At 41.2% G+C, this 27,161-nt stretch overlaps 1 protein-coding gene across 10 annotated transcripts in view; it reads right to left on the bottom strand.

Moving 5' to 3' along the window:
- The window catches only part of RANBP3L (RAN binding protein 3 like), a 37,546-nt gene extending 17,282 nt beyond the window's left edge, over nt 1-20,264 (bottom strand). Inside the window, exons 1-10 of one of the 10 annotated variants that reach the window (XM_054054911.1) lie at nt 19,867-20,264; nt 12,333-12,449; nt 6,813-6,871; nt 6,514-6,550; nt 5,867-5,944; nt 4,715-4,789; nt 4,012-4,104; nt 3,510-3,584; nt 2,087-2,211; nt 1,508-1,611 (exon numbers count right to left, since the gene is read on the bottom strand). In XM_054054911.1, the coding sequence (XP_053910886.1) occupies nt 1,508-1,611; nt 2,087-2,211; nt 3,510-3,584; nt 4,012-4,104; nt 4,715-4,789; nt 5,867-5,944; nt 6,514-6,550; nt 6,813-6,871; nt 12,333-12,449; nt 19,867-20,086 (983 nt within the window). In that variant the 5' untranslated portion in view covers nt 20,087-20,264. The remainder of the gene's footprint in view (nt 1-1,507; nt 1,612-2,086; nt 2,212-3,509; nt 3,585-4,011; nt 4,105-4,714; nt 4,790-5,866; nt 5,945-6,513; nt 6,551-6,812; nt 6,872-12,332; nt 12,450-19,866) is intronic. The other 9 variants (XM_054054913.1, XM_054054912.1, XM_054054915.1 and 6 more) reach the window with 9 other exon arrangements.
- Between the last annotated feature and the right edge of the window lie 6,897 nt (nt 20,265-27,161).

The raw sequence follows: 27,161 nt of genomic DNA, 5'->3' as shown, positions 1-27,161 counted from the left end.
AAAAAATGCCATGAACACTTTTAAGTCTTGTAACTTGTCAGCACTGAAATGCTGCATTGCATTTCTCTGTATATCTACTTCACAAGAGAAAGCCACTCACCTAACTTTTCCCAGGTATTGTGCAGATGACAGAAGGTAAATAGAGTTGGAATATCAATATCAACTGATTCTGAACTTAGTACCATCTCCCCTTTAGCTTTTCCAGTTTGTGTATTACCACCACTCTGAATATGCTAAAAATCCAGTGTGCTGTGTGGTACCATGTTGTCCTCACAGGCTGTCAACACAGCATTAGTTGTGACAGAAAGGGATAGGCTGGCTCTTCCAAAGCACAGTGAGCATCTGCCCTCTAATAATACTGTTCATTTTGATAAGGATTAAGAATCTAAGTTGTTTGTACATGTAAAATACCTCATCTCTTTAGAACCCCAGCACTGTGCATCCCAAATGTTATATGCAGGAACCTTCACCTGTGACCCATCCAGGCCTGAAGAAGGTTGGATTAGACTCCTTTGCAGCTAACACACTCTCTGCTCTTCAGGTGGGTGGAAGAAAGGAGGCAACACCACAATGAGTCATCTGTGGCCCTAGCAATTATGAAATGTCATTCTATCATCCTAACTACTCTCTGTTCTATTCCAGATTCTCCAGTTAAATAACCATCATCAGCCATCAGCAAGCAGCACTACTATCCACAAGATAGTCTTCTGACACTAAGCTGGCTAACCACAGACCGAACATTCTCAGTGTCCAGCGAGAAGCAATAGCACACTTTGCATCAGTATGAGCTCTTTCAGCCATATACAGAGGCAAGGGCATGGGACAATGACCTACTTCAAAGAAGTCACCTTCCTTATCAAGAAATTCTGAAGTCCATGCTGGTCAACCTATCAGAAGCCACCCTGTCACAATCATCACAGCTAGCTGTTCACGCCAGAAAGAAGAAGCCACCCTGTCACAATCATCACAGCTAGCTGTTCACGCCAGAAATTCTGGTGTGTGTACAGAAGTACAGCTTCAGTTGCAGGATTCACTCTGTCTTCCAAATCACTCCTGTATGGTTTTCTTCATATCTCCTGTGCTCAACATGATGATACGTTTTGGTAATTCCTGAGTTTCCCTGCACCCATTTCTGAGATGCAGCAGCTACACAGTCAGAAGAGAGTTCTCCAAAGGGACACAAAAATGACTGTAAACATTCAAAACTGGGATATATTTTGAGCTACCAAAGCTGCAGGAGATGGCAAACCAAAACAGTGCCTTGAGGGTTGCTAATTAGAAACAAACTGTCCTACAGAGATTAATTACTGGCAGGAGACTATTTCTTATGGTGTATGGAGCTCATGTCAGCATTCACAAATCCTGGCACCACACACAAACACCACTGGGCACTGTGTGGGTGTAGATAGCATGGATTTAGTACCATGTTACAAATGTTGGACAAAAAGGCATAGTGACATAGGCCAAGTGACAAAATTGTGTAGAAATATAATAAATAGAAACTTACTGTATTGTTTTACAGCTAGAAAGATTCGTGGTAGTAGATAACCTCACTGCTGTTTTGGAACTTACTGAATTCTCAGCTGAGGAGTAAGAGCTGTCTTCAGGTGGCTATGAATAATAAAACCAGATTACTTAATTAGAGCAAGCTTATTTTCTGCTATAAACAGGTCTGCTACAAGTCCAGAGTCACTGTGGTGTTTGTAGGTATAGCTATATGTGGTAGTTGGCAGGACTTCCTCTGGCTGTGTACTAAGCTGGTGCCCTTAATAAAAATGTTAAAATGTTACTTTCTAAATAAACAAAATCTAGAAGACCCCATAAAGCTGATTTTCCCAAAGAACCTTCATATCTTTAAGTAGAGACAGCCTGCAATTATGAGATGTTTTTTCAAACACAGTCAGCACAAGTTTAACCGTTCACACCATGTCAGTGATGTATCGATTCCACTGCAACTGATATAGGAACTTTCTTGAAAATGATGCAGTGGAACAATTAAGTGCTTTCAAACAGCACTGTTTGTTGTTGTTTTTTTTAAGCTGAGCTCCAAACACATACTAGCCAGCAAAATTACTTTTCTTTTTACCTGAACACATGCTTCTTTCTTAGTCACAAGAGATAGTACAGGATTTTCAGGACAGGTCAGGGCTTGTGGGGGTTGTAAAATGGCAGGTCTAAGGACATTCCGCAACTGACTTTGTGACAAAGATCCTTGGAAAACACAAATACAAAATATTTAAAGAGATTTTTCCTTCACATCATTAATAGTTGTCTTAATGTCAGTTAGCAGCGTGTCCAGATTGCAAACAAGACCAACAGCATCCTGGCTTGTATCAGCAATGGTGTGGTCAGCAGGACCAGGCAAGTGATTGACCCCCAGTACCCGGCACCAGCGAGGCCACACCTCAAATCCTGCGTTCAGTTTTGGGCCTCTCACTACAACAAAGACATTGAGGGGCTGGAGGGTGTCCAGGCAAGGGCAACGACACTGGTGAAGGGGCTGGAGAACAAGTTTTACAAGGAGCGGCTGAGGGAACTGAGGCTGTACAGTCTGGAGGAAAGGATAACGAGGGGAGACCTTATCACTCTCTGCAACTCCCTGAAAGGAGGTTGTAGCAAGTCTGTGTTGGTCTCTCCTCTCAAGTAGTAAGTGACAGGATGGGATGAAATGGCCTCAAGCTGTGCCAGGAGAGGTTTAGAGTAGATATTAGGAAAAATTTCTTCACTGAAAGAGCTGTCAAGCACTAGACAGGCTGCCCAGGGAAGTAGTAGAAGTTGCCATCCCTGGAGGTATTTAGCAGACATGTAGATGTGGTGTTTAGGGACATGGTTTGGTGGTGGAGTTGGCAGTGTTAGGTTTATGGTTGGTCCTGATGATCTTAAACGTTTTTTCCAACCTAAACAATTCTGTGATTCTGTGATGTAATTCATACCTATATGTCTCGCTGCTTTAACTGAAAGTGTGAAAGCATATTTAAATTACTACTATGACTAGCTACATTTTCTGATAAATTGTAATTCCTTCTAAATTACAGAACCCTATAATGACACCAACCCATTATCCTAGCAGAATAAGAAGGTAATGAGTTACATAAATAAATATACATATTTATATTTATAAAATGCATCTGCATTTCTATATTTAAATATATCTCTGTATTTATACTCATATTTAAAGCTTTATGTTAAATCTATCTTCTGATATTTCAAAGTTAATGCTGCTCCTGCAGACACCAAGAAGGTTCCTCATTGCCTTCTCCAGGATCAGCGTTATTCAGTTAGAAATGTGAAGTGTCACTATTCAAAGTTATATTCAATCCACTCAGGAATGTAGTCAAGGCAGAGGCTCAGAACAGAGTTTACACCATATTTGCACTGTCAAACAAATAACTTATGAACCTCATAAAAATACTTAGCGCATCATTCAGCATAGAAAGGAGTTGTCATGTTTTTGCCTTATGTATCTGTTAAGAACGTCCTTGTGGAATAAATAATGCAATGACAGTTACCTTCTTTTGTACTTTTGATCAAGTCAATGTTTCTCTGAAGAAGTGCTGAGGTCATGAATATGTTATTCTTCGCTACTACAGAACAAGGAATTTAAAACTTAATAATGAGTAATGCAAACTTCAATTATTAATTCATGTCTCTCTAAACTCTTCCTATTCTGGTAGTACCTGAGCAATATTCCAACCTATCCATCTAAATAAGATCTATGAGATAACCGTTACTATCTCCATTTTTGGAGATGGGGTTGACGTAGACACAGAAAACACCATGGGTGTTCTGCTATGTCAGAGACAGATGTCTTTTCAATATTAACAGACGTTTTAAGCTCAAAAAATTCTTCTTTGGCTTTTAAAATCAGGTGCTGCTGATTTGCAAAAGCCATTGAAATGGCAATGCTGGTCCAATTTTAGGCATTTTTAAGATGGGTAAACAAAGCCCAAGAACATGGGAATAAATAAATGTGCCCTGCCCTGTTCTGGTAAAAAGACTTTCATAACTTACAAGAGTGATGGCAGCGCACTACCGATGCTTTCTCTGTTTTAAAAAAAGATACCAAACAGGAGCCAGAAAGTGACGGCAACCATGTACCACATCCTGTAAAACGAGATGACTGATGCTCTACACACAATCACAGTTTCTCACTGCAGAAAGAGTGTGTTTTGTTCCTATAACAATGTTGTGTCTTCTTAAGATTGTTTAGAGATCCTTCAAGCCAAAGTCTGTCAAGGATCTGTCTCTGGTAGGAGATACACACTAGGCTTCACTACAGACTCCATCATTCCCAATAGCTCTAAGTGGGAGAATATTTCCAGCCTTAATAGCTAGGTGGAAGACAGGCTCCCAGAACAGAAAATTAGGTTCCTGTAGGACCTATCACCATTAAATTGCAAGCAAACTGATTAACGTAAATACTTTAACTCCATTCTGTTTTTTTCAAGTATAATTTATGTCACACTCTGTAAATGCCTGTTTGCAAATTATTCAAAGATTGCAGGATTCCCTAACAACAAACGTTTCTTGTATTCAACTGCCAATTCTAAAACATCCCCTTCTTCTGTCCAAATACCAGGCTAGTACAATGCGCTGCAGCACTGGCCTGTAGAAAAAGTATTGACGTACACCTCTCTATTTTAGATAACATCTGCTTTCCTACATAAATATTTATTGGTTTTGTTGTTTTCTTTTTTTTTTTTTTTTTAATTACCTGAGTGGGAAGGAGGGAAGGTAGGGAGGACGGTAAAGGAAGATGATCTCCCTCTTTTCTGAACAAGAGTTGTATCTGAAAAGATAAAAGGCTGAAATTATCATTTGTTTGGGAAAAAAAAAAAAAAAGATTAATTTTCAGGTTAGCCAATTTGATGTCATGCCTTCATTGGCAGTAGAATGAATTATTATCTGCTAACTACCAGCTTTATGAAGTAGCCTGTTAGGTTATGCCTGTACTGCTGAATCGGAGGCATCTTTGAGACCAGATGGCACAGAAATGCTTATTGCTAGCCCACTCTGTAACAGTTCTGCCCCGGAGACCACCAGTCGGAAAGGTTCACAACATAGCCAGGGAGTGAGCCATTTGTTAATTAGCACCGACAATCAAGAGACCAAACAATCAAGCTTCCTCCTGCATCCTGCTTTATTCTTTGGCATAGTCATCCCCTAAAGTTTCTTCTACACCTGTGATTCTTCTGCGTATGATCTCAGCATAATTTTCAGAGTAAACTCAACTTAGCTTATCTTAAATCCTCTTAGCTACATTCAGATGTGTCACAGGACTATATAAAACAAAATATAATGTACACATATTAATGCCTAAATTCAGAAGTAACTTTCTGGTCTCATCTGCATGTTAAATAAACATTGTAAAAGCCAGTCATCCATCCTTCTACACAGCAGCCTCAGTGTCTTACGCGCATTTCCCATGGAATCAACACAAGGTCCTTAATAGGCCTTCCAGGTCAGCTGTTGGCTGGATGGAAGGAGGGGCCCTTCTAGAAACTGCTCAGCATTTTCAGGGATTGCTCAGGGAACACTGATCTCTTACACAAACCAGGGAGTCTCATTCCTTTCCAGCCCTCCTCCTCCCTTGACTGTGTGAGCAATTCAAAGAAGCAATATGTTATACACAGATTTTTCGGGGCTTTATATAATATTATGTAAGTATTGAAAAAAATACATTTTTTCTAAAGAAGGGATTTGTTGGAACATACCAGCAAGTTTCTATGAATGTTTAAATTCTCATGATTTGCAGCATTTCTACAGTGCAGAAATGTTTCTTAGACTGGAAAATTCGCTCTCTTCTTTACCAGATGAGAATACAGAACTATAATAATCAAAACATGACTGGAGCTAAACACCATACCTGTGTTAGACCCAGAGTCAGACTTCTGGAAAGTAAAAGATGATGATCTTGCACACTTCCCGGAACAACTAATGAAATCTAGAGAAAAGTAAATCTAATGTTCTGTAGGGACAGACTGCAAGGAGATTTCAGCACAATATCATGATACAGAATTAAAACCTCAACATGACACATTCTAGGAATGACTTACAGGAACAGTTTTAAAGCAGTACCTAAGAACACAAGGGCTTTGGAATCTCAGTCAACACCTGGTACAAAGGCCTAGGGAGTCTTCTTTATTTCTACTAAGTTCAGGGGACTTAAATGAAGCACTTGCGATCCATTCAGAGCCCACAGGCTCAGAAGACATTAAGACTGAGAAGTTACATTATAATACAGCTAAAAGAAACAGGAAAGGGCAGCTAGGAGCTCATACAGGTGTTGAATGTACTTGGCAACTTTTCAGGGCTTCTGGAGTTTGGTGTTCAGGTAATATAAGAAGTAAGATTGAAGGGACATATGTATTGGGACACAATAGGTGGCTCTACACCCACATAGTCTTAAGACTACTAACAGCAAATTGTCCCCGCTCATACTATTTTGAGAGGCAACAGACCAATAAATAACCCAATGTATTATTATACTCTTTCAAATGAAGTGGTTATTACCATTTTCAGCTTTGCAAATTGGGTCTTCTGCAGGCCGCTGGAAAAAAAATATGTGTGGAAAAGTCAAGGAGAATAGAATAGTCATTTTCTAGACCAAGACACAAAGTATTTAAATCCAGCACTTACGCATTAAAAGCAGTCTTGTTTCTACTTTCTACTTTTCCTCGCACTATTTCAAGATCATTTATTACAAGCTTAACCCTAGGCTAAAATTCTTTACTACTGCTAGGATTATGGTCTACAGATTCCTCATTTCTCAGCATTCTCCATCAAATATGTAAAAATAACAGGCTTTTTACCGTCAAAGGACGCTCTTTCTTTCCAAAAACAACTGTTGGCTGGGCAAGCACTGATCTCTCTGGAAAAAAAGACGTGATCATTTTTAATAGTAATTCTGCAATAGCAATTCTCAAGTACAGTTCTTGAAGTAACGTGCAATAGCAGACAGGACTTTATTGTTCTGTTACAAAGGACAAAAATATAGAGCTGCAATGATGTACAGCACAATTCATAAATGAAAAAAAACCAAACCAAACCGCTAGACTTCACAAATCCCACTGTGAATTTTGCCTAACTGGATGCCAAAGGATTTGGCCTTACACTTTTTTTACACTTCTAGTTAAAAAGAACAAAAAAAATGCTTTTATCCCTAACAAATAACATCTGCTATCCTTTAGGAACAGCAGTGAACTACAGTTTTGGTTCTCAAACAAGTGCAAGGATGCGAACTGCAAAATGATCCCAAAAGAAAAGCAAGGAAATATGTTACACTTGGCTTCTCAGCTACATTCACATTGCTCATTCTTTAGGCTTCAGGTAAGTGAACATCTAGCGTCAGTTTTATTGAGTGAGTATGATTTATAAAAAAATGAAGTTCTATAAAGCAAATTCCATTCTCAGGTATACCTCTGCATTTCTTACGTATAACTGAAAAAAACTTCGCATCCATGTTTGGGTTTTGTTTCTTTGTTGTTTTTGTTTAACGAAACATATTTCAGCATACATTTGTCTCACATCAAATTTTATGTCAATTTTGATTTCATACTTCTATATATTGCATTAATTCTTCAGACTTTGCTAAGAATGAGCCACTCTGCAGCTCTAATGGACTAATTTTGGTTGTCAGTGTGAAAGCAGAAGTTTTCAGCAGTTCCACTGATTAATGATACATTTATTATGCCAAAAAATGGCACAATTAAATAGCAAAGAAGCAGAGACAAACAGATTATGTTACACCACCACATACAGAAACCACCTTATGCTTCCTTGAGATGTCTGTAACACGCAGTTAATAGAAACAGTCAGCACCTGAGCACGAGCATCTTTTAGTTGTGGGAGATTAAAACAGAGACCTGAATCATAGAATCACAGAATGGTTTGGCTTGGAAGGGACCTTAAAGAACATCTAGTTTCAACTGCCATGCCATGGGCAGGGAGACTTCCCACTAGATCAGATTGCTCACAGTTATCTTATCTAGCCTGGCTTTAAACACTTCCAGGACGAGGCATCCACAACTTCTCCGGGCAGCCTGCTCAAGTGTCTCACTACCCTCACAGTGTAGAATTTCTTCCTAATACCTATTCTAAATCTACCTCTTCCAGTTTAAAGCCATTATCCCTTGTCCTGTCACTACATAGCCCTGTAAAACGTCCCTCCCCTGCCTTCTTGTAGCTCCCTTCAGGTACGAGAAGGCCACAATAACATCTTCCTAGAGCCTTCTCTCCTCCAGGCTGAACAACCCCAACTCCCTCAGTCTGTCTTCATAGGAGAGATGCTCCTTCCCTCTGATCATTTTTGCAGCTCTCCTCTGGACTTGCTCCAGGAGGTCTATGTCCTTCCTGTAACGAGGACTCTGCACGCAGTATCCCAGGGAGGGTCTCACAAAAGTGGAAAGAGGGAGAATCACCTCCCTTGAGCTGCTGGTCATGCTTCTTTGGAAGCAGCCCAGGATACTGTTCCCATTCTGGGCTGGATCGCACATTGCTGGGTCACCTTGAGCTTCTCATCCACCAACACTACCAAGTCCTCGTCAGGGCTACTCTCAATCCATTCTCTACCCAGCCTGTATTTGTGCTTGAGATTGTCCCAACCCAGGTGCAAGACCTTGCACTTGACCTTGTTGAACCTCGTGAAGTTTGCACAGCACACCCTCTCAAGCCTGTGGTGGTCCCTCTGGATGGCATTCCATCCCTCCAGCGTGTTGATCACTGGAGGTTTGGTGTCATCGGCAAGCTTGCTGAGGGTACACTCAATCCCACTGTCCATGTCAATGAAAGATGCTAAACAACACCAGTCCTGATACCAACCTCTGATGAACACCACTTGTGAGTCATTGCCAACTGGACATTGAGCTGTTGACCACTATTCTTTGAGTGCAACCACCCAGCCAATTCTTTATCCAATGAGTGGTCCAGCTGTCAAACCCATGTTTCCCCAGTGCAGAGAAAAAGATGTCATGTGGGACAGTGTTGATTGCCTTGCACAATGCAGGTAGATGACATCAGCTCCTCTTCCCATATGCACCAACCCTGTAGCCCTGCTGCAGAAGGCAACAGAATTTTTCAGGCACGATTTGCCCTTAGTGAAGCTCTGCTGACTGTCACCAATCACCTCCTTATTTTGCACGTGCCTTAGCAGAGTTTCCAGGATGATCTGCTCCATGATCTTGCCAGGCACAGAGGTGGGACAGGCTGCCCTGTAGCATCCCAGGTCTTGCTTTTTTTTTTTTTTTCTAAAAACAGGGGTTATGTTTCCCCTTTTCCGGTCAGTAGGAACTTCATCAGACTGCCACTGCATGTATTTTTCTCCATGGGTGACAAGGACAGACTAAGGTAACTACTAAGACATATGTCTGCCCTTTGGCCAGAGAAATCCCACACTTGATTTCTTGTTAATTGGCACTTGTCAGTGTATGTTTCATGTGCACACTATCTTTATAACATTGCTTTCCTCCGTTACCTGCTCAAACTAAAAGTCCATGTGAAAATATACAGACCATTATTTTTATCTTGGCTTGAACATTTATCTGTGACCAAACCACTCTAGCACTGTTGTCGATTACTCAAAGGTTTAATAAAGCAAACATAAACCTATCATGGATAAGTCAAAATTACTAAATAAATACATGTTCAGCAATCAAGAAAAATTTAAACATTGTTTAAATAAATGCTGCACATATCCAAGCAGTGACAAGAATCACAAAATTATTACTCAAACCCAGTGATAAAGAGTCACAGCAGTAATAACTAATACAGTTCTGCTGTTGTTGAATTTAATTTCATATTTCCTCAGGCATTGTGTGTGCAAAGTACTGAATCTAGCAAATTGGGCAAGCTTTGCAATGAAGGTTTGGTTTGTCCTTAACAGAAAAAGCAGAAAAAAGTCACATTGTTCAACTTCAAAAAAGAAAGCTCTCTGTCACTGAAAACTGAAGAAAATTTCCGTAGTCCGGTTATAACTGGGGGGCCATGACATGGCATGAGGTGTAGCAATTCCACTTCCATTCACCGGAGGGGAGTGACACACATTTAAAGGATAGTAATTCACTGAAATACAAGGTCTCGCAAAAAAACCCTGAGACTAACTGTACAACTCAGAACCCAGAATGCGAGAGGAGAGACAAAGAGATGGTTATACGGCATGTTCTAAGCTGTCACAGTGAGACAAGGCTCATCTCAATCTCTTCACTCAGTGCGAGTGCATGCATGTTGAAAGAGAGACATCTTCCTACCCTCCGTTGGCAAATGTTGGTGTGCAAGGGTGAACTGAGTTGACATCAAGACAACATGCCAACTCACAATGCTTTGTCTGTGAAGTAGTATTTAGCAGATAACAACATCACTGTACTTGAGCACCCTCTCAGGTGTGATGCTCTAAGGAACCTTTTTTGACGTTTTAATGATGTGAATGCAAAACTGATGGAGATCATCAACAGCCTTTCAGAAAACGATGTCCAGAATCGCACTGAACATTAGCAGCATTGTATGCAGCCATTTGTCAACTCAGAATGGAAATATTTTGATGGCAATCGTAATTGATTTTCTTAATTTGTTAAATAAAAAGACTTACAAGCACAGCCTCAGGGACCTTGTACGTTTTAGTAGTAGCAGGGTTTTATCCTGTCGTCTTTTTTTTTTTTTCCAAAAAGGGGACTTTTATTCTTATTGAATGAAGGTAAAATACAAAAATTAAAACATGACTACAGAAACCTTTATATTCTCCACAGTCCCTCTCAAAGCTCAGAAGCTAGGAATATTTTTTAAAGGTACATTTACGACTCTAAAGCATGGAATTAATAAAGCATAAATTGCAGTGAAAAAGGAACTGATTTTCTATCAGACAATTTTTGCTGGAGCTAAAGGGCTGTAGGGAGTTTTAAGGAATTAGGAAAGTTCACTACAATATAAACACCAAGAAAATTCCAGTAACAGCTTCAAATATAGAAGTTTCTGAAGAAAAATTCATAACTGGTCGATTACCAACAGAAATATGTTAAGCTAGGGTATAATCATACCTCTTAAAGACAAATGTGCATATCTTGATGCTGCAGTAAATATAAAAGACATATCCCATCAACTGCTTTTCAGCCAAAGGGGAAAAATTCCTTGATGTTGGTAGATTTAGTCAGAGGTTGCTGATGCTGCCCTGGTTATTTATTATTTTTACAGTTCTGTGCCGCCTGTAGCCAAATCAAGAAAGTTTTTTGTAATTCCTCAAAAGTGTTCACGTTGCTTATCAGTAAGATCTTCATTCATCAATCAGGCCATTCATAGCAGAGTTTTAAATATATATTTGTGTTACCTAGACAAGCATCCTATGCATCGCCTTCCAATTTTAAGTTGATATTTAAGCACAAAATATCTGCAGCTGATCTCCACAGAAAAAAGCAAGGCAGAATTACTTTTGTATGTAACACAAGGCCATGAAGGAGTTACCAAAATCATGTCAACATGTGAATTTTAATGCTGGGAAGCAACTTTGCATCTCTCCCCTTCATTTTCTGCAATAAAATGTGCTTCCCTGTCCCAGGGAAGCAGCAGCAGCCGCTGAGGAACTGGACTAGGGTGGGCTGGGGCCACCAATGGGACAGTCATACAAAGCCTGGCTACTGTCTAGTTAAGAGTGGGATGCTCCAGCCTTCATCAGCTTGGTACTTGTGGGTAAAAGAGGCTGTTGGAAAAGATACCAAAAGAACCTGCCAAATGGACTGCTCTGGCTCCAGAGACTTGAATAATCCACCAGCCTCAGTCAAGAGTCCAGACACAGAACCTGTCTGTCTGCCCATGAATAATCATCACAGATCAGCCTCTCTTCCTTGCTACGGTTCCTCTTGAAGCTGCTGAATTAGAGAGGTCTTAGCCTAATGTTTGCTTCATTCAGAGTTCAAAACAGGCCTGGAAGAGACACTGGAAATCTGCCATTCCCTAGCCTGAGATCTGCATGGTCCCTCGGCTCCAGCTTTCTGTTCTTCACAGAAGCACCATCAAACTCTGATGCTCTGATCATGCTCTGATCATGCTCTGAGCAGAGCTCCCCGACATGGAAGGCAACCAGATCTCAGACCCGGTGCTCTGCTTCGCTCACCCAGTGTGGGCATCCCCACCGCATCACTCTGCTTGGCACTCTGCCTAGAGCTATATGTGCAGGCTATTGTGCAAATTACAGTTATTCATATGCCCAAATGGAAACTGCATTTATAAGAGTTCCATTTGGAAGAAAATACAGATGCAGTTTGGGAAAAATAATTGCTGGCTGCTGCCTAAGCCTAGAAAGCATTATTCAGAATGACGCACAAGAAATAACGTAAAATAGCTCTCACTAGCTTTGCTGGTATCCCAAAAGCCATCATTGTCCTCGAGATGTATGGGTCCTTCAGCCCTTCCTGTGACATTCCACTCCACTTCGATTGCTATTGCTTTTCCTAAACCTGCAGAAACTTAACAAAAATAGATACATTAAAAAATAAGCCAGACACCGATGGATTTCAAAATTGTAGTTATTATTATTGCTCCATCTTGTCCAGATAACAGATAAATGATCCTTAACCTTTGAGGGCTAAGGACAGAGTGGAGAGGATGTAAGACCAAAATTCTCTCCCATTTTCAGTTATATACCTGACATCATAAGTGACTGGATCCTCCCAAGCAAAACAAAAACCCTCAGATCTGTAAGAGGCTAAGATAGGAATTCGTGTTCTCACTAAAAGCTTTTTATTTCTGACCTTTGAACAGTTAATTTTTACATTTTCAGATTTCAAATGAAAATAAATTCTGTTGCATCTTCACTTGCCAGAAGTCTGAAAACATTTTACTTCATAGTTACGCCAATACTTTCAAATTTTTGTGTGTGAAATTAGGAACATCTATCTATAAAAAAAAGCCAGCAGGAGGTTTTATATAACTTAGGATGTCTGACTCTACGGAAAGCCGTGAAGTACCCATCGAATCTAAAAATCAAACTTATTTTACATATATATTACAGAGCTAAAATGCAGGCACCAGTTTGACTGCAATTACAGTTCTTAACACACGAATCACGATTTTCTCCTCCAGTCTTAGCAATATATACTGTTTCAGATAATAAGTTAAAAAACTGATTTTATCATTCAAATTTGTGTTCTGTTCAAATCTATTTCATTGGCTAGTGATCACCTTTAGCTAATTACAACACTGAGCAACTATTTAAGTCAGTGTTGAAGAAAGCCACAACTACTTTTCCAGTAAATTAACATATCTTATAAAACGTAAGGTTAGACACTTACATGCTGTTCTGCTTTTCCGCTTTGTATCAGATTTTAAAATTATGCCTAACTGAAAGCAATATGAAAAATTGTCCTTTAAACATTTCACCCCAGAGCTGGCAACAGGTGGGTTTTATTCTATCTGTCATTTGAGTGCTATTAACCACTTAGGTGGCAGGATTCTGGTCTCTCTGTTGTTTCTTTCAACAGTTAAACACAGATAATTTCTTTGAAGGCCTAAGGCCAACCCACTGGATTTTGCTTGAGCTTCTACAGCTCCCACAACTTTATATGTTATTTGTATCACTCTTTACAAATAACTACCAGTCCTGCAATCAGATATTTCAGACTGTCTGAGTTATAAACCTGAATCCTTCATGCAAAACCTGAAAAAAAAATCTAGTATTTCATAACAGCCAACAAAGATGTAATATTGAAACAAAAGTTGACTAGTAAAAGTATAACATTTTTCTCATAATTCCTTAAATTAAAATAACAACTTATACTTCCTTGGTTGTTTTAGCAATGCCACTTGTACCTCATAGGAAAACTTTTAATTCGAAAACAGAAACTACAATTTTTACTTTACATAGTAGGAAAAAAAAAAGTCTTCTTAATCATAATTTCCAAATAATGTCACTGATTTACAAAGTTTTTAAGTGCATCCAGCTTTCCTGCACAACATCCAAGTAACCACTACACAATGCACAAAAACTACTACCTGAAAATTTATAAGTAGATAATAATTTTATCCTATGTCATGGTTTAACCTCAGCCAGCAACAAAGCACCAGACAGCTGCTGGCTCATTCTACATCCCCCGCAGGATACCAGGAGGAAATCAGACAGGCAATAGAATACTCCTGGGTTGAGATAATAACAGTTAACAATAACAACAGTAATTAAGAAATTAGCAAAGAGGGAAAATAAACCCCAAGAAAGACAAGTGATGTAAATGAAAACAATTGCTCACCACCAGCCAACTGATGCCCAGCCAGAGCCCAAGCAGTGCCCCCAGGTGCCAACATTCCCTCCACCTTTATAGGCTGAACATAGTGTCTATGGCTTGGAATATCCCTTTAGTCAGTTGGGGTCAGTTTTCCAGGCTGTATCTCCTAAAAACTTTTTGTGCAGCCCTAGCTTACTCGCTGGCAGGGCAGCCCAAGGAGCAGAGAAGGCCTTGACTCTGTGTAAGCACTGATCAGCAGTAACTAAGATATCCTGTGTTATCAACAGTGTTTTCAACACAAATCCAAAACACAGCCCAACAACAGCTACTTTGAGGAAAATTAAGGCTATCTCAGCCAAACCCAGCACATTCTATCACGAGATATAGGTATAGAATCCTGGAATCACTCAGTTGGAAACAACTCACTGGATCATCGAGTCCAACCATTCCTAACACTCACTAAACCATGCCTCTCAGCACCGCATCCACCTGTCCCTTAAACACCTCCAGGGAAGGTGACTCAACCACCTCCCTGGGCAGCCTCTGCCAGCGCCCAATGACCCTTTCTGTGAAAAATTTTTTCCCGATGTCCAGCCTCAACCTCCCCTGGCAGAGCATGAGGCCATTCCATCTTGTCCTGTCCTATGTCACTTGGGAGAGGAGGCCAGCTCCCTCCTCTCCACAACCTCCTTTCAGGTAGTTGTAGAGACCAATAAGGTCTCCCCTCAGCCTCCTCTTCTCCAGGCTAAACAAGCCCAGTTCCCTCAGCTGCCCCTCGTAAGACTCATTCTCCAGACCCCCTCATCAGTCTTGTTGCTCTTCTCTGGACACGCTCCAGAGCCTCAACATCCTTCTTGTGGTGAGGGGACCACAACTGAACACAGTATTCAAGGTGCGGTCTCACCAGTGCCAAGTACAGAGGGAGAATAACCTCCCTGGAACTGCTGGTCACGCCGTTTCTGACACAAGCTAAGATGCCATTGGCCTTCTTGGCCACCTGGGCACACTGCTGGCTTCTATTCAGTTGGCTGTCAACCAACACCCTCACGTCCTTCTCCTCTAGGCAGCTTTCTAGCCAGACCTCTCCTAGTCTTTATGACACAGCTCCAGTACATTTTTGTGCTCCGATACACAATAGCATGAATTTCACTAGCATATTAAAGCAGAAACACTTCTGCATTTTGATGTTACAGCTTAGTTTGCCGGTTCCCAAATTATAGAACTCAAATTGAATAAAGTTAAGCAGCAACAACACAAATTCTTGCACATAACATTGCTGTTTTGTTTGTTTCACATACAAATCAGCTCAACAGGAACATGTAATAGGGGAAGACATAGAGAAGAAAAGTAGACTTACCATGACTTTAATTGTTACACCTCCAGAAGCAGATTTTACATTACTAAAACACTAAGTAAAGAAAAAAAAAAAAAAAAAGCGTTGCCTCCGTCATTTATGAATATATGTTGTTTACATCTATTACGTGAGAAAAACTCTAAAACAAAATATTATGGCTAGAAACATGAAAAACAAAGAAGCTAACAATAGACTACCCTGTAAGTGGAAGTCATGGATCCAGAAATTAGTGTAATTCCATTCAAAAAAAACGGAATTATTTTGACTCTGTCAGCTGAAGATCTGTCAATTAACATGCTGCCTCAAGGAGCATCAGAGTTAAACTATCTACTAATATAACCATTTTTTGTTCAATATGCTGTAAAAAAACAGAGAAAACTGCCTGTACTTAGATAAAAAAAATGCAATAAGGCATAAGAGAAATGTATATAGTGAACATTGTTGGGGAGGGGAGCCCCGGAGTCAATGAATGAGTCCTCATAGAGGTATGATCATTGCTCGTTTATTGTAACATCTGAGGGTCTATTTATACAGATAATCAGAGTGCACGTGCCAGAAGCAAGTCTACAACAGGTTACAAGACCTTGTCCATGCGGCCTAAAAGTTATTCTAATTGGTCAATAAGTTAAAATCACGCAGCACAGTTTGGCACATATTCCGTTTTACATCCTAACAACAGACAGTAATTGGTTACATCTTTCAAGATACATGTTTCCATGGAATCAGAACACTTACAACATATTCTAATCGTAAAGTTACCTTGGTAAACTACGCACCTGGTTCCCATGCCTCGTTCTGACTTTATCAAGCCAGACTCCTCATTCTCATGAGATAGCAAAGCTCTCAAAAACATCACAACCTTGAAGCTTTATACTAAGGCTTTGTATCTAAGAACTGACTATAGGCCTTTGTGTCTAAACATTGATACTTTAGCACATTCCTTTCTACTGATCATCGTAGGCAGGGTTGTGCAAGCAGGCTTCTAGGATTACAGCATGTCCAGTTGGTTCCAATATATTTTCTACAGAAAATATACAGTATGATAAATTAATAAAATACTTATCCAATCTCAGACTCATGTTTCAGTATTGTTTCTGGGTTTTGATACAAAAAGTCACCTGTCAGTATTTCCAGAGATGGATCATTTTAATCTAAAAATAGGAGAAAAAATAATAAAAACCTTCTGGCTAAGAACAGGGTATGCCAAACCTGAAGTGGATCCTCACTTTCTGTTTTATAAAAACTCAACAAACTTTGCAACACAGAGTCCTTCAAAGCCAATCAAGAGTGCAAAAAGGCTGCCAGCCAGCATCCCAGGTCCCTCAGTGACCTCACTCCTTAGCCAGGCTTTCCTCTGCCAAAACTCATCTGAGGAAGGGGGCACAAGGCAAAACAGGGATGCCATAGCACAGTACATTAGGCACCTAACATAATGAAACTGATCAACACTCAGACGTATAGAAAAAGCTTTTAAGAATTTCACATTGCAGAGTAACAGTTCTGCTTCTGGAAGCACTAAGCAGACGTGAATTCCATTGGAATTCAAAAGCATGGTTGGCTGCTCAGTACCTTTGAAAAATCAGGTCACTTATTTAAGACTCTAAATATGGACATGGAAACCTACTTTCACATTTCCATTTATTATCCTTCACACTTCTGACTTCTGCTTATGAAGCATATTCAGCACTTCCTAGGACCCTTAAAAATTAAGATCAGTATTAAAGCGAAGACGGCACGACTTTCCAAGCAGACTTCCCGTTTTTTTTTTTTTGTTTTGCTCTGGTTTTCATGGTAAGACATTGTGAGACAATGTTGGTTAATTCAGGCTGAGAGAGTTGGGCTTGTTCAGCCTGGAGAAGAGAAGGCTCAGAGGAGCTCTTATAGCGACCTCCCAATACCTGAAGGGTACTCCAAGAAAGCTCCATAAAGACTTGTAGTGATAGGACGAGGTGCAATAGCTATATTCTGGAGAGGGGCAGATTTAGGCTTCCTATAAGGAAGAATTTCTTCACCATGAGAGTGGTGAGACACTGGAACAGGTTGCCCAGGGAAGTTGTGGATGCCCCATCCCTGGAGGTATTCAAGGCCAGGTTGGATGGGGCCGTAAGCAGCCTGATCTAGTGGGAACTAGAGGATCTTTAAGGTCCCTTCCAACTCAAACTATTCTGTGACTCTATTATTCTATGATTTCATTTGCATCTAAATCCATTGTATGTACACAGTGGTGTTTTTAATCAGTCAAAACTAAAAAAAAAAAAAAAAAAAAAGGGAAAATAAAACAGGGTTATAAATAAAATTAAATTCTAATCTGGTCAAATCTCCAATGCTAATTAGAAGAGCTTTCTGTACACGGAGGTACTAGAGATGCACGTTGCTGTACAGACAACAAATTTTGTACTTCAGTGGCCCATGAAGAGATTTCTAAATACAGCACAGCACACTGTTCAAACACTCCATATTAAATGTTCCTTATCATGAGTTCAGGTAGCATCCTATTAAATACAGTTTGGGGAACTGATCAATGATTTCCCACCCCGACATCTCTGTTTGGATCAACAGAGAGTGAATCCTCAAAGCAGTGAGCTTCCTTTTTTTTGTACTCAGAAAGAGGAAAAGTTCATCCAACTGACTATTGTGAAATAAAATTTCTGGAAGAATTTGTCCTAGGACAGCTCTACTGTACTGTTTTTCAATCTTGCACATTCTTTGATATACAAATAGTTAATAAGTCCCATAAATCATTTCTCTGTCATCACTAAGGCCAGCGATGAGAGCAAGGATTCTTCATATGGGCACAGTTGTGCGGAATCAGGCTCTGCCTTTTTAAGTCATGTTCACCCTCTCTTCAACCACTCTCCTCAATGCAACGGATTCTAAACAGTGTGGAAAAGGTTCTTGTACCCAATGATTCCATCTACTAGTCCTAGCTTCCACTGTGGGTTTATAGCATGCCACATGAGATCTAAAAAATTAACATACTTCTTTTCAACCATGGAAACTCAGCCTGCAAAAATGTTTATAAATACAGCATATGTCACGCCCATTCAACTTGGTACAGCACAGTCCTCTACTTTATGGGAGCAAGACATAGATAGGCATTAAAACCACACCCTCATGCCAGCAATACTTTAACATTTCTGTGAGTTGGCTTTATTTCAAACATTAGAGTGAAGAAAATAATTTTGGGAGCCTTATGACTACAATGTAATTCTACCAGTGATGCAATGCCAGAAGTAACAGTGTCACTAGATTAGTAGGACTGTGCCAAAGTACACAACCAAAAATTGTTTTATAAACATGGAAACTTCCAACATCCCATCATTTTAAATCTGTCATAGAAGCCTGTAAAATACTGACTGTAAGTCCAATTAAATTCTTAGGCATATAAAACATTACCAATTTCAAGCTATTGTACCAATATTAAATTTAATAAATTGCTGCAAAGTAGGCGAGAAGTAAAACTCGGGGTTTTTTTGTGCAGAAACCAAACTGTAAAGGTAACAAGAGTGTGATGCAGAAAAACACATCCTTAAATTTTAGGCATGCAAGTAACTGGACTCTTTGTGCTCAACACTAAGCACAAACTGAAAGGCTGGTTGACTGATATATTAGTCCAAGCATGCTAAACTGTATCAGTCACAGCATCAGATTTAGACCTTGAAAGCAAATGCTTGCTCTTGCTGTTTTGCGTTCGTTCACCAACCTGAACTGTAGAAGATGTTTGGTGGTATTACCAACAAAATGTCCTTAATATTAGCACTGTTCCTTTATGCATCCTCTTAAAACAACGCTACTACTACTATTCTGTGTAAGCCATTCTCGGTTCTTGGCCCTCCTTGGTACCCAGGCGATGAAGGCTTTGGCTGCCCGTGCCTGCAGCGAGGCATCTCTCTGAAGAGACAGACTGAGCCTGCTTTTCTCTCAGCGCCCAAACGCACAGGGAAAGGCAGGAATGGCCAGGGAAGCACGAGCTGTGCCCACCCGCTGTCAGGACTGGCGTTTTGTAAAGCTGCAGAAAGTTTAGCCGATTCCGCGCTCCTAGAAGCACACACAGACTGCTTTGAGGTGCCCTACAAGTAAACCCCCCAGGCATACACTACCTGGTAACATCTTTTCCCCACCTAAAACACAAACCAGAGCTCCCTGACTGATTATCACTGACAACTTGTGTTGAAGATACTAAAATCAGCCAAGCTCTTGCTTTGTATCACCCACAACCAGGCACATCGGGGTTTTTATCCCACTCCCCAGCAACCCCCTCGCAGGGGCAACACAGGAGCCACGCAGAAGCTATTATCCAACAAAACCCACCTGGGCAGCACTCCTCTTTGGGGTCCAGTGCACTGGGGCAGGGCCAGCAGGTGCTCTGCTCTTGGAGCACAACCCTGGGGACAGCGGGGCAGCCTCTTCTTTCAGTCTCAGTCTTTGCACTGTGCGCGGATCTGACCGAAGCCTCGCTGCGGGCACAGCAGCGCCGCACACCTGCACGTAGAACATTCCCTTTGCACGCAGGAATTGGCCGGTGTCTCATCGTGAGGTCCGCAGAACTACCTTTATATATATATATATTTATATATATGCAATCATAGATAGGTTATATATGATAGAAAAGCCGCTTATATCATATATAAAAGCCGCGCAGAGGTTTGCCTTCAGCCGCACCCGGTGCTCCCACGGCCCTCGCACAGCCCGGGAAGCGCCCGAGGGGCTCTCGGGGTGCAGCGGGGAGAAGGGCGGGGACGGGGGGGAGGAGGCACGGACAGACACCGCCTCCGCCGCGCACAGTTCCTGTGTCTTTGCTCACAGCTCGGTCTACGAAGATGTCTCCTTGTCCGCGCACGCCTCCCACCCCCCCCATCTCCCTCTCCGCTCACACCTCCCTCTCCGCGCCTTCTCCCTCCCTCCCTGTCCATCTCCATCTGCGTGCACACATCTCTCCGTCTCCATGCACACCTCCCTCTCCATGCACACCTTTCTCTCCGCACACACCTCCCTCCCTTCCTGTCCATCTCCACGCACACCTCCCTCTCCTCGGCCGAGCCCTTGTCCTGCAGTAAAGGCACACCCAGTAAAGCCCAGCCCCATGGAAACAGCACTGCCATAAATGATGGCGTCATCCTGAGGGACCTATATTTCCTCCTCTAACGGAATAGTAGATTTTGATTAACCTCGGTCTCCTTTCATACTGCTCTTGGTATTGATTTTGGGGGCTTTTTAGTTTCAAGAATAAGATAAAACATTAAGCCAAACAGCCAAGCACTATGATTATTTCCACTCTGACACAATCTGAATGCAGTGTCCCCAAAAAGGCTGTTGCAGCTGCCTCCTAGATGCACCGTGCAGCGAGTTTGTGCGGCCTTGCCAGCATCTTCTGCAGTTCACCAAAGTTATAACAGTCCCGGGTTACTCAGGTCAAGTAGGAGCAAGCGTAGGCAGTTATATTGCAAGCTTGGTGTTAAACTGCCTCTAATAGTTTAAAACAAGAAGGCAGGCATTTTCTAAAAGTTCATCAGAACCATAGGTCCAGCTTAATCCAGTTTCTCCAAACCACAAGCATCAGGTGTTTCACAGGAAAAGATGCAAGAAGACCAAGATCAGGCAGATGCCGAGTAATTTTGTCTCATTAGAACACCAATGTGTGTTGGCACAAATCCTGAAGTGTGCCATTTGCCATTTCACTCCTACTGCAGTAGAATCACAGAATCATTTAGGTTGGAAAGGACATTAAAGATCATCAAGTCCAATGGTTAACCTAGCCCTACCGAGCCTATCACTAAGCTGTGTCCCTAAACACCACATCTACAAGTCTGGTGCAACTTGAGGCCCTGTCCTCTTGTCCTATTGCTGCTTACTTGGGAGAAGATACCAACACCCATGTCACTACAACCTCGAGGGCAATAAGGTCTCCCCTGAGCCTCATTTTCTCTAGAACAGCCCTTGTTTCCACAGCAACTCCTCATAAGTCCTTTTCTCTAGTCCTTTCACCAGCTTCGTTGCCCTTCTCTGCAGCACATCAATGTCCATCTTGTAGTGAGGGGCCCAAAACTAAACACAGTATTTGAGATGCAGTACTCTACTTTCACTGTTAGTAACAGGTATTTTTGTGGACTCTTAACTAAATGCGCAGACACTCTTGAAGCCTTACTTACCCCTTATTTCATGGGTGCATTATGTAAGCAAGTTCCACAGACACCATATTGTGTGAAGAACTCTTTGCCATTTGTGATTTTGCTCATTTTCAGTTTAAGGTGAATACTGCCTTGTTACTGGCACGTGCAACAGTCCTGTTCTAGCTTCTGAAAGTTTCATTACTTCATACTTTCATCACATGTTTTATTTATCTCCAGAGACAAATTGTTTAAAGATTTTCAATTTAAGAACTGCTTTTTAATCTAAGAACCGCTCCTGCTTCCATTGCAGCTCTGGAGTCTAGAATTCCAGAACGCCTTTCTTGAGACTGAGGTGGCCTGTGGTCAACATTGTGGAAGTCAGTGGCACAGAGCTATGCTTGATTTCTCCAGAATTATTTTTCATGTCTTCCAGATGTTTACTAACGTATCAGTCATTTTTCCGTCATACTGCAGATCGAAGTGAGCTATGATCACAGTTTAGGGTAATGCCAAATTTAGAATACCCTAATATGTATTTATAAAGGATTTTTTTCTTCAGGATAGTAGTTTATCATTAGTATTATGTCATTAGTCATTGTACTTGCCATTTTAGTGGCTATTCACTTTGTAGGGTGGAAGACTTCTCAGCTTCTTCAACATCTCTCAGCTGACTGACTTAAGTATTTGCAAATGCTGCTGCTGGATGGCACCTTTCCAATTCACCTGCACTAGAGGCCTTAATAGGAATGAAATCTGGGTTTCATCTATGCAAAATTCCTTTCTACTTTCACTCTTTCTCTCATCTCTTAGGTAGCTGATTTTCAGTCATGTTAATACTTAGTCTGATCCCAAGAACATTTAGTTGTGGGCTAACTTTAGACTTACAAATGCTGATGACAGGATGCTTTGGTCCAAACCAGCATCGCCATTCTCATATCTTTGTGTTAATACCATATTAATTTTCCTTGCAAAATTCCTTCAAATAATAAAATCTTTAATGTACTGTAACAGCCAAGTGAGTACTGAACATCAGCTGAAACTGTAAATTAAAAGGAAAGAAAAAGGAAAAATAACGTGTTTGGAAATGATAAAGCATGCGTATACTATGTTTTTCATGTTTCATCTGTGAAAATATAAATTAACCAACAGATAGCTTCTCCATAAGAAGTTTTTCATCACATCATGATAAAATTAATTTTGATTTAGGAGAGATAAAAATAAAATACAGAGAAGTTAACTTTCCTGTAGTCTTAGCTAGGTTACAGGGTAGATTCCTTATTTCTTCAAGACTCCAAATGGTGTAAGGTTCTTTTACAGACAAGTAAATATGATTTCTAGACCAAAGACATAATAATCTAATGATGAATCTAACAGTTTTATGAAAACTCAGTTATAACAAACAAACCCAAGTGTTTGCAATTGGTATTCATTCAAAGTCCTGAAAATGCCTGCATGTGTACCGCTGTCATTGGCAGGGCTGGCTCTCCCCTGCAGATCCCTTCCTCTCAGTAGCCAGAACCTCCAAGGATAGGACAGATTTTGTGAATGTCAGCATGATGCACTCGCATGACTCTTACTTACCCAAAGATAACCTCTGAGAACTCCTTATATAACATGAATAAAGTAAGTCCAACAAATTAATTTTAACTTTCAGATACATTAATCATTCAACCAAAAAGGTACCTATCCCGTACTCTGAGCACTCTCCACTTACCAAAATTTTAGGAGGGACTATCATTCAGATCACAGTATCTGTCACCTCACCCGCCACCCTCAGGAACAAACACTGTCTGCAGTGGCACCCTGCGGCTGCGACATTTCTGTTCTCCACTGTTCTCCACATCTGAACAACAAAAGAATGGACATGAGATTTTGATAACAGCTGACACCTAGTTTCAAGGAATAAACAGTTAAGAAGGACTTTTCTTAGTACTTTATTTGTCCTTTACTGATTTCCCATAACACACTTAGATAGTTTGGCCAAGTGCAGCAACACATTTTATCAATTTTTATCCCCTTTACACATTTCTTTTCTCAGACCAATTTCAATGCTGTATTTGAGAGAGGTCTGTGTGCTAGAATTTCTGGCCTGCCTGTCTGTTCAGTTGTGATCAGCTGAACACAGGGGATCTCAGTGAGGAACTGAACAAGTGCCTGTTACACTTGCGAGTACACTCAGCACATTCTCCTTTCACCTGCCTCGAAGGCAAGGGCAGCTAGGGCTAGGGTGGAAACCCTTGAATGGGAAGACAGCATGAAGGTAGTGAGAAAGCACATGTCACTGCCAGCTCTAGTTACTGCTTACGCAAATGGGGAGAGCTACTAAATGGATGTTCATGCCATCCTTGGGGCTGGTGAGATCCAGCTCCTAACTTGGGCAGGGTGACACAAAATGAACAGGAAAAGGCTCTGAGCCCTGCTGGTTGGTGTTTGGCAGTAAGTCGCTGCTTAAATTTCCACTATAGTATTCCAGAACAAACAGGCAGTGCAAAACAAGAGTATTTTTAACAGCCTGAGGCCATATGGTGTTCTTCTAACCAACAGCTTGGTAAAATGAACTGATTTCACAGGCATGGTGCTCATTCAGAACATACACATTAGTTTTTTTCTCCCCAGAGCTACCAAATTAAACTTATTAAAGACTAAGAGACAGCAGCCAGTTCAGAATTAACTCTATGTTTGTTACATCATCCTCCAAGTACTTTGAAGTCCTGACATGAAAGACATTATAAAACCAAAATGTATTGTTACTAGTACTATGCAAGATTTGGGGGAATATGCTTAATTAGAAGGGCACATTTTGCACAGATATGTGTCTGTGTAAATGTGCATGTGCAGTGCTTCCCATGTGCTTATTTGTGAAAACAATATATGCACTACTGAACCTATTTATAGTACATATTTTGCAATAAGGAATTGGAACTATATATATGATGATACAAGTAATTTTTTTCAGTTTTTAAATCATAGGCTTGGATTTTTAAATTTCTTTTGGTTTCCACATCAAAACTTATGTGTCAAAATCATGAAATTAACAGAATAATTCAGCTTAGAAAGGATATCAGGGAATCATCAAGTCCAATCTCCTGCTCAAAGTCAGGTGGACACTGAGATCAGACCGGGTTGCTTAGGGCTTTATTCAGTTGAGTTTTGAAAACCACCGTGAACAGAGGTTCGAACTTCCCTGGACAACCTGTTCTTTTTTCTTTATATTCAGTAAGATGCTCTCCAATTTCAATTCATGACCACTCTGTCTTGTTCTCTTGCTGTACAGCTCAGTAAATAGTCTGGTTCCACCTTCTTAATAAGCTTCTCTAAGGTTTTGGATGGCTGCTACAAGATCCCCTTGAAGCTCTTTCTTTAGATTGAACAAGACCAGCTCTCTGAGCACTTCATTAGGGGGCAAGTGTGCCAGGACCCTGATCAGCTTCATGGCCCTGTGCTGAATTTGCTCCTGTTTATCAATGTGTTTCTTGTACCATGGGCCCTAATCACCTTCTTCACCATATGCTGTGAATACATAAAATAATATAGTATGAGATAATATGTAAATAATATACTATCCAGTATCTGATCATCTATATTTTATACAGAAATAAAGATACCTCTTTAGCCTGCAATATCTACTAGCTGTTTGTGGACCTGCAAGTTTACAAACTGTTTCCTGAGCAGTTCTGTTGCATTTGTGTTGTGGTACTAAGAATGTTTCCCAGCTGCTGAGTTGCCATTTGAGTGTTCTGGCTGCATGCTGACTTCCTGTTTTGATAAAACCGGGAAAATACCCCTGTTCTTTTTTTCCCTTATAAATAGAACAGAACAGACTGTTTCATTTGGAAGGGACGTATAATGATCACCTAGTCTAACTGCTTGACCAGGCAGGGGCTGATCAAAAATGAAAGGCAGTCTAAATGCCTCTTGAACACTGAGAGGCTTGGGGAATCGACCACCCCTCCAGAAACCTGTGCCTTTACCACCCCTTTGGTAAAGAAGTACCTCCTAATGTCCGGTCTGAACCTACTCTGATGCAGGTTTGAGTGAACCATTCCCATGTGTCCCATCACTGGATACCAAGGAGAAGAGCTCAGCACCTCCTCCTCCACTTGCCATCCTCAGGAAGCTGTAGAGAGCCATGAGGCAGACCCTCAGCCTCCATTTCTCCAAACTAGACAAGCCCAAAGACCTTGGCTGCTCCTCACAGGACATTCTTTCCATCCCTTCCACCAGCTTTGTTGCCCTCCTCTAGATGCATTTGAGAACCTTCACATCCTTCTTAAATTGTGGGGCCCAGAACTGCACACACCATGCAAGGCGAGGCTGCACAAATGCTGAATACAGTTGGATAATCACATCTTTTGATCAGCTGGGGTTTTTTTGATCAGTTTGATCAGCCTCAGGATGGGGTTTGCTGTTTTGGCTGCCAGGGCACTGCTGAGTCTGGCTGACCCAGCTACTGACCAGCACTCCAGCTCCCCTTCTGCAGGACTGGTGCCCAGCCCCTTCTCTCCCCATCTGTTCTTGTGCCGGGTGTTACTCCATCCCAGATGGGGAATCTAGCATTTGTTCTTGTTAAATTTCATAATGATGATGATTGCCCAGTGGCCCAATCTGCCTAGAGCTGTCTGCAAGACATCTTTTCCATCACCAGGACTTCCCATTTTGGATCACTGACAAACTTACTAATGGTGCATTCAACTACTGCATTCAGGTCATTGATTAATACATTGAACAGAACCGGCCCTAGAATTGAGTCCTGAGGAACACCTCTGGTGACTGTTCACCAACCAGATGTAGCCCCATCCACTACAATCCTTTGAGCCCTACCCTTCAGCCAGAAGGATGCTGTGAGAGACAGTATCAAAATCTTTACTAAAATCCTGAAAAACTATATCCACCTCCTTCCCTTCATCCACTAGGCAGGTGACCTTTTCAGAGAACGATATCACATAAACTGAAGAGGATTTTCATGCGAACATGGGTTCGCAGAAGGTAATCAATTGTGCCTGATTACCTCTGCAAGAAAGCTGTAGAGGGACTATTCATAAAGGCTTGTGGCGATAGGATGAGGGGAATCGGTTATAAAATGGAGAGGGGCAGATTTAGACTGGACATTAGGAAGAATTTCTTCACCGTGAGAGTGGTAAGACACTGGAACTAGTTGCCCAGGGAAGTTGTGGCTGCCACATCCCCGGGGGTGTTCAAGGTCAGGTTGGATGGGGCCTTGAGCAGCCTGATCTAGTGGGATGTCCCTGCCCATGGCAGGGTTGTTGGAACTAGATGATCTTTAAGGTCCCTTCCAACCCTGACTATTCTATGATTCTATGATTCTATGACTCTATGATGATTATATCGTTCTTTAAATGTCTTTCTTCCCTCTCTCTACTCGCACTACGCTCTGTTTTCATACCGAGAATATCTAAGACACAGATCTGTAGCTCCCTCCTGCACATCCTCTGAACCTGCAGAGCAAAGGAACGGGACTGCTTTAACACTACACTA

Source organism: Cuculus canorus, chromosome Z (assembly GCF_017976375.1).
Source record: "Cuculus canorus isolate bCucCan1 chromosome Z, bCucCan1.pri, whole genome shotgun sequence".
NCBI classification, from domain to species: Eukaryota; Metazoa; Chordata; class Aves; order Cuculiformes; family Cuculidae; genus Cuculus; species Cuculus canorus.
This window is presented reverse-complemented; position numbering and strand designations above follow the sequence as displayed.